Source organism: Manacus vitellinus, unplaced genomic scaffold (genome assembly GCF_001715985.3).
Source record: "Manacus vitellinus isolate BGI_N305 unplaced genomic scaffold, ASM171598v3 scaffold_28_pilon, whole genome shotgun sequence".
NCBI classification, from domain to species: domain Eukaryota; kingdom Metazoa; phylum Chordata; class Aves; order Passeriformes; family Pipridae; genus Manacus; species Manacus vitellinus.
Window position 1 is genome coordinate 9,377,301 of NW_021940122.1, and position 11,869 is coordinate 9,389,169.

General features: G+C 45.2%; 1 protein-coding gene across 2 annotated transcripts in view; it reads left to right on the forward strand.

The window, feature by feature from the left end:
* Nucleotides 1-10,835, forward strand: part of CASR (calcium sensing receptor) — a 41,850-nt gene extending 31,015 nt beyond the window's left edge. Inside the window, exons 4-7 of one of the 2 annotated variants that reach the window (XM_018074515.3) lie at nucleotides 1,021-1,251; nucleotides 3,296-3,325; nucleotides 4,798-4,921; nucleotides 7,657-10,835. In XM_018074515.3, the coding sequence (XP_017930004.3) occupies nucleotides 1,021-1,251; nucleotides 3,296-3,325; nucleotides 4,798-4,921; nucleotides 7,657-9,107 (1,836 nt within the window). In that variant the 3' untranslated portion in view covers nucleotides 9,108-10,835. The remainder of the gene's footprint in view (nucleotides 1-1,020; nucleotides 1,252-3,295; nucleotides 3,326-4,797; nucleotides 4,922-7,656) is intronic. The other variant, XM_018074514.2, reaches the window with a different exon arrangement.
* Nucleotides 10,836-11,869: the final 1,034 nt, after the last annotated feature.

Genomic DNA, 11,869 nt, shown 5'->3' on the forward strand with positions numbered 1-11,869 from the left:
AATGAAAGGATGTTGTGGTGAGAAGGGGGTTGGGCTTTTCTCCCAGGTAACAAGTAACAGGATGAGAGTAAATGGCCTCAAGCTGTGCCGGGGAGGTTTAGCCTGAATATTAGGAAAAGTTTCTTCACTGAAAGGGTGGTCAGGCATTGGAATAAGGTGTCCAGGGAAGTGGTGAAATCACCATCCCTTGGAAGAGTTCCAAAACTGTGTGGATGTGGCACTTGCATATATGGTTTAGTGGTGAACAGAGTAGTTCTGTGTTAACAGTTGAACTTGATGATTTTAGTGGTATTTTCCAACCATAACGATCCTATGATTCTATATGACAGTTTAAGGCACGAGGTTAAAATTACAGGAGTGTACTCCTGGGGACAGGCAGAATGTGATTACTTGAAATTACACAGCCAGGAGACAGGAGCCAAAAAAAAAAAGTGGTATGAATTCTCCAGGCCTGTCATGTGGAGAATGAGCTTGATTTGTTGTTTTTTTACTGCAGTGCATTTGGCTTGAGGTTTTTCAATCAAAAGTCAAGTTTGAGTTGTTTCTCAAGCATTCCTGTTTCTGAGTGATTGATCATTCAGAGACGAGAGATGTCAAGTGGGAGTATTTATGCAGAGTGTTTGCAAGAGCAGGGTGAGAGGGATGCATGGGTGACTGAAACACATCAGAGGCTGCTGCCGCTTCTCTGACACTCACAAAAAGCTATGGGCTTGCAGAGGTGGCTCAGAGGGACTGAAGAAGAATGATAAATGGATGTTGGGGTAGCATCAGGAAGTGTTACAGATGGGTTGATGACCTCCCTGGGGGTCATGATACCTTGTGTTGTCTACAAGGTTTGTACAGGCTCTCTGTGTGCATGTGACATCCATGAGGGAAAGCCTTCTACTGCTGTGATTAAATGATTCCTAAGAGATTAAGGACTGTAGTAAAGTGATTCTTCCCATTTCTGTCCCCCCAGCAGATGTGTGCTGTGGTAGGTTGAAACACACAGGCGTTCAGTGTCTCTCTGTTTCTCTCTAGGTTCTCAAGCATCTGCGACACTTAAATTTCACCAATAACATGGGGGAGCAAGTGGATTTTGATGAGTTTGGGGACCTGGTAGGAAATTACTCAATAATCAATTGGCATCTCTCTCCGGAGGATGGCTCAGTCGTCTTTGAAGAGGTTGGGCACTACAACGTTTATGCCAAGAAAGGGGAGAGGCTCTTTATCAATGAAAACAAGATCCTGTGGGGTGGATTCTCTAAGGAGGTAAGTGCTTAAATCCTCCCAGCAATGCTTCCTAAGTTTCCACAAGCTGAAATTTGAACTAACCCTGCACACTCCTCGTATTATGGCTCCATGTCTCATTAAAAGATCCGTTCATCTTATTGTATACATGGGCTCTGCTGTAGTCTTTTACATCCTTGTTAATATACTTCTGGAAATAATGGGCAGCTGTTCCTCCCCTCCTGTACATTTTAGAGCCTGAGTATTAATGATTTAAATAATGTCTTTTTTTCCTGGCCCAAATAGAATGGAATTTTGCAGCGCTGTTTCAACAGAAATTATTACCCCAGTCTGGTTGTTGACTAAGTCAAGTTTTCCTGAACTTAGTAGTTTTATTGCTGAAAACAGCCTTCTCTTTCACTCCCAGTATCTCTTCTTGCTCCTGCATACATTCATAACTCTTTCTGCTGGCTTCACCCACCAAATCACAGAGCCTTCCTCACACCCTTGCAAACCAAACAGAGCAAGCCCTTTCAATCTGCCTGGGTTAACTCGGTGCTCAAACAGTGGGAGACACCAGCACCTGCTGCCTTTTTTTGTAATCTATCTGAAGGTGCTTCTGCAGTCTCAGAAGTAGAGATCTCAAGATGTAGTGATTGATTTTAGTCAGGGCTTAATCCTTCTCCACTTTCTTGCATATGTTAGATCTTTTCAGCATAACTATTGTCATTAGCAGCCAGGCTAATGTGTCTTACCCACATGATGGAAATGTGGTACAGAGATCTCCAGACAAGAGCCAGGTGAGCTGCTGTCGCAGCTGGCAACAGCCCACTCCAGCCTAGGCAGAAACCCTGGCTCCCAGAGAGGATACTGAGCAGGTTTGTGGTGTTGGAGGGGACACAGAGAGTGGAGCATTAGCTCAGAACTGTCACTGACAGGCCCTGCTGCAATGTTTAGATGTGTTAAATCAGCACCTGATCAATGAATAAGGCAATTCACTTCCAGGTGATTATTCACATTGGCTGCCGGATCAGGTAAATGTTTCTGCATTTTAGCTACACTTGCCTAATACACTTAACACCATCAGTTAAGCCTTACATTTACTCCAGGTACCCCAGCTTCACTCTTGGATCAAATCCATGAACTCTCAAGGAGGCATGGATTGAGCAGAGAAATACTTGATCACAGAAATACTGAGATCAGGCTTTTCTAAGCCCACCTGGAGTCTCTGAGCACAAACTATAAGTGGAATTTTAAAACCCCTGATATTCTAACCCCTCCTTCTGATTGTTGCAAATGGAACTTACACTTTTCCCAACAGTTAGGATTTTATTGTTTTTTACTTAAACTGAGTAATTGTGTTCTCTTGGTTTAAATTTCTCCAAAAGTGCAATATTTATATTCATTATCTGTTGTGAACTGTTAAAAATTTGACAGGATGGTGCTGAGTGTAAGCCAGGGCAGGTAAATTTTGTGCATCAGAGGGGTTTGTGATTTCTATGTTTGCTGCAGCCTTTTTTTCATTTTATAGAGTTTTAATTTCTTCCAGATGAAAGACTCTGCTCAGAGGCAGTAGCCAGTACTTCACTCACTGAAGCTTCTGTACCTCTTGTCATTCTCAAAAAAAGATTAAATGTGGGTAATTTTAACACAGGAACTTCACCATTGGGCAGACTTGCAAAAGAACAGGTTGAAGAGTAGGTAAGATAGATAGATTCATTTTGGCAGAACTTGATAAAATTCCCCACAGAATACTTAAGAATGCAGCCAAAGCAATCACAAAAGTACTAGCAATTCATCTTTGAGAAACGTGGAGGATGGGTGATGTCTCAAAGGATTAGAGGAGAGTAATCGTAATACCTGTTTTTAAAGCAGATATGGGAGAGCTGAGGGAATTACACAATTGAGCTGAGCTTCAGTAACCTAAAAGGCTTGATAAAAAAAAATTAAACAGTTTGTAAACACTTAGAGGATAATAAACTGATAAGAACAAGCCAACATATATTTGTCAAGATAAAATCATGTCAAACCAATTTAATTTTCCTCCTTGCAAGCTCAGTCAACTTAGTAGATAATGGGGAAGCAGCGCGTGACTTCAGTCAGGCCTTTGATTCAGGCCTGTTCAAAATCACCACTGGCAGCCTAAAGAAAGACAGTCTAGACTGATGAAGTCCTCTTGATGGATGCACTACCTGCTGAAGTACTGTCTCAAGGAATGTGTATACTGTATTAATAGCAATAGGCATTAACAACAAAGAGTGCTTCACAAGGGGAGCTGCAGGGATTTCCCCTGGATTTGTGTCTGTCCAATTAATGATGCAATCCTGATCAACAGCTTAGAAATAGCATTTCCAAACTGTGCTGCAGCTACATTTCAGAGGCAACAGTGACTGCTCTCACCTGAGCCACGAAATGGTCATCTCCACATAGGAGTGGCCATTACTGAGGGCTTGCTTACCCTGTGGCTGAGGTCAGTGTCTGTACACAAGCAATTTCCAAACTGCCTAAGTGCATCCACACAGGAGGTTCCTAGAGATCAGCAGGTTGGCAGCATTTGGGTAAACCAGCAGTAAACTTCCAAAAAGGTGAATGGAGGCTTCCACACAGAACAGCCCTTAGGCATGTACAGATCATGTTATTTTGCTACCAGTCGAAATTGTGGGTTTTTAGTCCCCTGAGCTGAGAAAGCCATGTCCTATGTCAACTCTCTTTCCTTAATTTAGTTGGGAAAAGGTGAACTCAACCTCAGGTCATGCTTCTGTGTGAAAAATGCCCAAGCTTCCATTTATTATGCTGAACTCCTTGTGTCAGTGTACTTTAGGCATGCAGCGAGTGTGCGCATGCAACTGCTTGCTGCCAGGACATGACCATGCCCAGGGGGGTTCACATACAGCATAAATGCACAGCCAGCAGGTGACAAGCTCATCATTTGCAGCAGCAGAAGTCTTTGGATCTGTACATAGCTGCTGATTTGCATCTTTAGATGCTCAGTTCTTAAAACAGGACCTTTTTTTTTTACTTTTCTTTCATATGAAAACTCCTCTTGTTTAGTTAATTTACCAAGGTATTTTTGTTTGTTTCTGGGTTCGGGGGGGTCTCCAGGAGAACAGGAGGAACTGGATTTCAAAAAACTGTTTTAATTTCCATAAATTATTAGCAGATAAAATGTAATATAAGGAATTGGGGATCAGTAGTCAGAGTTCCTCATTTCCATCTATATCAAATTCCCGTCCGTAGAGGTCGATTGTCTTTTCTTTTAACAATCTAATGACTGTTTTCTGGTATGTCTATCATGGTCATGAACCAGTTTGCAATGCCCACAACACCATAGAGATTACAAAGATCTGCTGATCTTCCCTACCATCCCTTGGTGTGTTCTCTCAGAGAAACCTCACTGCAGTGGGTCGGGGAAGGACTATTGTGCAAAACGTGTCTGTTCGGCAGGGGGAGAGGTGAGCAGTGGAGGCTCTCCATCCAGCACACCAGTCAAGCAATAACACCCTTGGAGGAAGCCTAAGGTCTTGAGTAGAAAGGCTGCCTGTGGGCCATTGCCCCCATTAACCTTCTTTGTGCTCTTTTTCCTTTCAGGTGCCTTTCTCTAACTGCAGCAGGGACTGCCTGCCAGGCACAAGGAAGGGAATTATTGAGGGAGAGCCCACCTGCTGCTTCGAGTGCGTGGACTGCCCAGACGGGGAGTACAGTGATGAAACAGGTAATACCCACAGAGCTGCTTTGGGGGTTGCAGAGGACAGTGTGAGCCCTCTGGGCATCACCCACAGTTGTGCTGAAATCGCTTCCCTGCAGGGCTGAGCTGGTGGTTGCCTTGCCAGGAGGCTTCACAAAAAGTCTGGAGAGACTTCTGGCCAGCTTAGAGGAGTTGAGTCCAATGGTCCTCAGGTGCTGTCTTCTGCTAAGCCTGCTTGTACCTAATGCTCTGCATTGGGAAAATTAAGGCAGAGAACTTGAAAAACAACTTGCAAATAGGAAGCGTCTCAGACACAAGCCTTCAGCCACAACTAAACTCCATTACACTGTAGCAGTAGCTTTTGTTCTTCCAAAAACCTATTGGAAGGAGACATTCCCAAACTTAAACCTAAATTCTGTAGTTGTCTGTCTGCCTCCATCTTTTTCTCATGTTGTCAGGGTTTTATTTCATGCTTTACAAAGAAATAAAATCCATTACATCTCTGACTTCACAAGCAGAGAGGAGTATTTCCCTTTATGGAGTCACCAGCCACAGCTTCTGTTGATCACACCTGTGGACATCTCTGTTGCTGGTTTCACTGGGAGCTTGGATCAAGCCACTCAGGTTCTGAAGTGGAGGGAAGAGATAACCTCAGTTTTATAAATGGTTAAAAAATTTTGAATTTCCAACACCGTTAGTGCTCCCTCAGTGCTGGACATCCCCAGGGTAATGAAGACAAATAAATTCTTTCAGAACAGCAGTCCCCTCCACACTGCAGAGCACTCAGGATTTCCTCACACGTTCTGCTGTACACTGGTCCCAGCAAACACTGCAAAACTGAACAAGTGTTCATTGAGAGAATATAATTTGTGTCCTATCAGACAGGAATGAAAACTTTTTAGCATGAACATATAGTACTACAGGATTCTTGAAGTAGCACTTTCAGATTAAATAGAAGTAATTCTGGTCATGTGTAATAGGGATATTTTTATGGTTTTCCACATGATTTTGGGAGCTACCTCTGCTGAAATTTATGAGGCTGAGAGGGCAGCTGCCTTCTGACTCCACAGTTTCCTGCTGCAATTTCAGCTGACAGTAATGGTCTTTCTTTCCTGTGCTTGCCAGTTTTATAGGCATAGAGAACAGTTTTACAACCAGTCTCATCCAGCTGAGACAGCAATGCTACCAGAAGAAGCAATCTGCCCTCTCCCAGCTGTTTGGTCCCACCGTTTTTCTGGGAGCAGTGCTGGTACTCCTGCAACCATAGAGCGAGTTAGATCAGGTCTCTGGTCTTTCTGAAAACAAACTCTTGGCAGGCTTTTTCCAGCTAGAACAAGAAGCTGTATGCCCTCTAGAGCTCACACAAAGGAGGTGGCAGGAATGAGCAGCCTTAGGGGAGGAGAGAGATTCTGGTTTACTCCCTTCAGTGGCAACATGGTCGCTAAGCCACCACAAGACAGCAGTGAAAGCACATCTTTGGGATGTGTTGCTGATAGCTGCCCCTATTAGAGGGGTAGAGGCAGCTGAATTCCCCATTATGTGAAGTTCACTCTGCCTTGCCTGCAGTTTGCAATAGGCTTCCAGGATAAAAGGCACAGGCTGAATGGATGTAAATGAAATGACGTGGTGATGAGAGCTTCTGACTGAGCTTTTGCATCTAGTGCCAGGTTTTCACATGAACAGCTTAGGTGAGGCAAAGAGTCCTTAGGAAAGTAATATCATATAAGGTCATGGATGCTCCCTCCAACCATGCCTTAAGAATAAGAGTGCTTGAAAACCTCTGCCCTCATTAGCTGGGCATTTCTGACTTTCTCATTAACATTAATCTCTGCTCTGGAAGCTGTGGTCAGAGTCTGTGTCTGTTCAGGTGGAAAGCTCAGAGAGAGGTTGCTGCTAAAAGGAGTTTCTGAATGTTTGTTCCCAGAACTCAATGCAGCCCCTTGCTATCGTGCTGGGATCCCAAAGGAGGAGGTAAGTTGAGACCTCCAGCTCTCTGCTCTCAACCCCCTTCCATGCCTTCAAAGGAGTCATGACCCTCCCTGCTGCAGCACAAGAACAATTTGGGTCAAAAAAGACGAGCAGAAGCAGCAGGTCCTTGTCTTTTGATCATGCCAACCACTGGCACTTTCTAGGACACTTCCTAGGTGTGGGGAGAGCGATATGATTAAGACACATCTTTCCCTGATATTCCAACGTGAAATGAGAGTGTGCTGGGAATCAAGGGCATTGCCTGCCTTCAGGGAAGAGCAGTTTAAACACTAAGACTTGCCTCTATGGAATATGAAATAGGTTCTCAAAGCATTTAAGGAGGCAAGCACGTTTTTAATTTTCTCTGTAATAGAGAAAGGCAGGATGTTTGAATGATGATAAAACTGTGAGAGGTATGAAGACGGATAGAAGTAGATGGTAAAAATGAAGGAACAAGGAAGAGGGAGGAACAAAGTCTGTGTAACAGCTGATAGCAATTGAAGTTTGCAAAGTTTTGCCAGGAAATAGATTACAAAAGCATGAGTGCAGGGGCAGGACTTTTTTTAAGCTGGAACTAAGCATGCTTCATGTTTTGCTGTATAGCCCATGGGAGGTTGGTTGTTTCACTGTTAAACACTCCAGACACCAACATAGGATCCTGGGGATCTGCAGCCATGAGTGGAAGACCTCATGTATTGAAGATGAAGGCCGGTGTGTAGCTGCCATATATGTCACCCCACATTTCAACCTCTCATTCTGACAAACCTTTCCTCTTCTTGTCCATTCTTTTCCAGATGCAAGTGCCTGTGACAAATGCCCTGAGGATTACTGGTCCAATGAGAACCATACGTCCTGCATCCCTAAGCAGATAGAGTTTCTGGCCTGGACTGAGCCCTTTGGGATTGCTCTGACTCTCTTTGCTGTCCTGGGAATTTTCCTGACTTCTTTTGTTCTGGGAGTCTTCACCAAATTTCGCAACACACCCATTGTCAAAGCAACAAACCGGGAGCTGTCCTACCTCCTCCTCTTTTCCTTGCTCTGCTGCTTCTCCAGCTCATTGTTCTTCATTGGTGAGCCCCAGAACTGGACTTGCCGTTTGCGACAGCCAGCTTTTGGCATCAGCTTTGTCCTCTGCATCTCTTGCATCCTGGTGAAAACCAACCGTGTCCTGCTCGTCTTCGAGGCGAAGATTCCCACGAGCCTCCACCGAAAGTGGTGGGGCCTCAACCTCCAGTTCCTCCTGGTCTTCTTATGCACATTTGTGCAGATTGTCATCTGTGTGATTTGGCTCTACACAGCCCCACCATCCAGTTACCGAAACCATGAATTGGAGGATGAGATTATCTTCATTACCTGCCATGAAGGCTCCCTGATGGCCCTCGGCTTCCTCATTGGCTACACCTGCCTACTGGCAGCCATCTGTTTCTTCTTCGCCTTCAAGTCTCGAAAGCTGCCTGAGAATTTTAACGAGGCCAAGTTCATCACCTTCAGCATGCTGATATTCTTCATTGTGTGGATTTCCTTCATCCCTGCTTACGCCAGCACATACGGCAAGTTTGTCTCTGCTGTGGAGGTGATTGCGATACTGGCTGCCAGCTTTGGGCTCCTGGCCTGCATCTTCTTCAACAAAGTCTACATCATCCTCTTCAAGCCCTCCCGCAACACAATCGAGGAGGTGCGCTGCAGCACAGCTGCCCACGCTTTCAAAGTGGCTGCCAGGGCCACACTGAGACGGAGCAACGTGTCCCGCAAGCGCTCCAACAGCCTGGGGGGCTCCACCGGCTCCACCCCTTCCTCCTCCATCAGCAGCAAGAGCAACCATGAGGATCCTTTTCCTCTACCAGCCTCTGCCGAGCGGCAGCGCCAGCAGCAGCGTGGGTGCAAGCAAAAAGTCAGCTTCGGGAGTGGTACAGTCACCCTGTCACTGAGCTTCGAGGAGCCGCAGAAGAACGCCATGGCCAACAGGAATGCCAAGCGCAGGAACTCGCTGGAGGCTCAGAACAGCGACGACAGCCTGATGCGGCACCGGGCCCTGCTTCCTCTGCAGATCAACGAGCCCCTCGGCGCTGAGTCCAGCTTCCAGGCGGCTTCCAGCCCAGAGACCAGCTCGCAGGAGTCAGTGGCGGGAGACAACAAAGAAGAGGTACCAAGCCCTGAGGCAGAGCCTTCCCTGCAATCGGCTAACTCCCGAAATTTTATAGGCACTGGAGGTGGCTCTGTGACAGAGAACACGATACATTCCTAACGAAAGAAGATTGTGAAAAGCACACGAGCCCCCAAGAGGAACTTGCTCACCTCTTGCTTCTGAATGGGAAAGACAACAGACACACCCCTGTTACACAGCCCCACCACACCTTACTGTTAGCATCAGCAGGGTAACACATGTGCCTCCAGAGGAAGGACTGTGTCTGGGGTGCCTTGGACTGAATTTGCATTTGCTCTCTTGAAACCAGGACGTCTCAGAAGGACAAGTGAAGATCGCCTCTGGTGGGGCTTAAGCAGAAATCTGCATGCTGCCTTGCCTCCATAAGCTTTTCCTGCCAGACTGCAACTCAGCTGACTATGGGAGGCATTAGGCAATTCCACTATACCCTGCTTTTACATTTATGTATAATATTCCTCTTTCCCACTATGTATAATATTTCCTCTTTATCCAGTATATGTGATCTGTAACCATGTGCATCAGGACTCCCAGCTCTACAAAAGCAAGGTACACGGTTTCACTTCAGGAAAGCACAGTCATGGGGAAAATAAAAAAGCCCCCAGCATCCTACATGCTGTGTACAGCCAAGGGTGTGAACATGTAAAGTATTTAATGTGACAGAGCGCCATGCTATTTATATTTAGTAATGTCCCAGTCTCTCCTTTCTGCCCAACAAGAAATATTGGACAATACTCTCCATAGACTCCATTGCACTAGACCAAGCTACTAGGTTCCTACTGGTTTCCTCCAGCTGGGGTACCTTTACCTCCAGCCTGCCTGCTTTGGTGGAGGGGGAGAACAGCTTGTAAATCCCCCCCAGCAACGTTGTGAGAGCACAATGAGATGTATCCATGATTGATTATGTTGCTAGTAGTTGTATGCTTAACAAAGAGTTGCTTCTGTACTATCCCACATGGCATACATGGCTAACCCTTTCACACCTTAGTCAGTGTTGTACTTTGCTGTATTAATCTGCCTCACACCTACACAGAGCATTGCACTAGTCCTGGCGGTACTGCTGGGCCTGATACAAAGCAAATGAAACAAGGAGAAATGGAGGAGTGAGGGATGGAGAAGTAGCCCCCAGAAGGGGTAGTATGATCACCAGAATGGGTGAACATCTGAAGTGTGTGTGCTGGTAGATGACTGAATGAGGAAGACATACAAGTCTGGGCTCTGGGACATGCACCAAGACAAATGGACAGACTGCATATGTTTTTTGGCACCTATAGGCCATCTGCTAGGTTATTTCCCATCTTGAAGAGAGGGCATCTAGAACAAGAAGGGTGAACTGTACCTAAAGAAAAACAGTAAGGACTTCAGCAGAGAGCATAGCAGAACTTCATTACTCTTGTCCCACTCCCCTTAAAGCAAACATAAATGCTTCTGGTTTTGCAAGGCATGCCTGGTTTTTCTTGATCCATACTGAAGTAAGAGAGTCATTAGAAGAGACATTTGTTGCAGCCTGATGAGAGAAAAAGCACCCCTGGACAGCCTGGCAGAAAGGGCTAGGGTTACATTGCAGAATTTATTTCCCTCTTCCCATATTCCATGTGCAAGAACAAGCTTTTGGAAGTTGTCAGTACCCTCCCTCATCAAACATCAAGATAATCTAGACCACTATGGAAAGGTAGATGGATCTGCAGCTCAGTGTGAGCAGAGACAAAAGGACTGTGTGTGAATGTGTTGGGGAAAACATCACAATTCTCTTGTTACTGTTTTTGCTTGGTTGTTCTTTTGCCAGGGCAGGCAAATAAAACTTACAGGTGACATTACTGCATAAAACCTTTGTTTTGCCACCTCCACTTGTTGTTGATAAGGAAGGGGAGTTCTTGACTTAGGAAGACCAAAGTGCAAATCCAGAAAGCCCAAGTGGCATACTATTCAGACAAGTTATTTTAACCCTTTTGTTGATCTGTTACATCCCCCTTGGAGTGGGCTCACATTTTAATTACATCACGTAAGAACCAATCCAACTTTAATTGTAAGGCTTGCAAATTGCAATATTTGATTAAATCTGTGGCAGAGCTGGTTAAAAAAAAAAAAAGAAAAGAAAAGAGTGAGTTTGAAAACACAAATTCTTGTAGCCAAAAGTTTTGGAAACCACATTCTATCCCTGTACCCAGTGAGATCTGAGAGCTGTTTCTAAAACCCAGGATCTTTCTCCAGGCTTGTGACTGTGGCTTCTAGCCTCAGTTTAGAGTACAGAATTGACACCCATGATGTCCTGAGCCTAAATGCATGAAAGTGGATGAGCACTAGATGGCAGAAAGGGCTAAAAAAAGTGCTTTGATTATGGTTCACACTTCCAAAAAGTTCTAGTAGCCAAGTAGTTTTAGCGCTAGTGGACCAAACCCAGCACAGTAGCCCTTGAAGTGAAGCTGACAGCATTGAAACATATAAGAGCTTAATGAATGAAATGAAAATGACACAGGATACAAACCAGAGATTATGCATGAATACACACATGTGAGAAACAGAAAGTCACCATGGGCTGCCCTGTTTGGAGAGCACTATTCACTAGCTATACACACAGTAGATAATATTGATATTTGGGTACTTTTCATTCTTTGTGTGCTTTTCATTCTTTACATTAACTTAAAAGGAATTTATACGCTGGCACACAATGAGTTTCCAACAGCTGCCATAATTTTTTAGCGCTGACCAGCCAGGTTATATTTGCTGGGAAAGCCCCATCCACCCTCACTGCAGTCCTACCTGGAGCTCTAGGCCTCCATCTCCACACGCTGCCCAAGAGCTGCTGCTGCAGCCGATGGCAGTGACGCACACTCTGGGCACAAGGG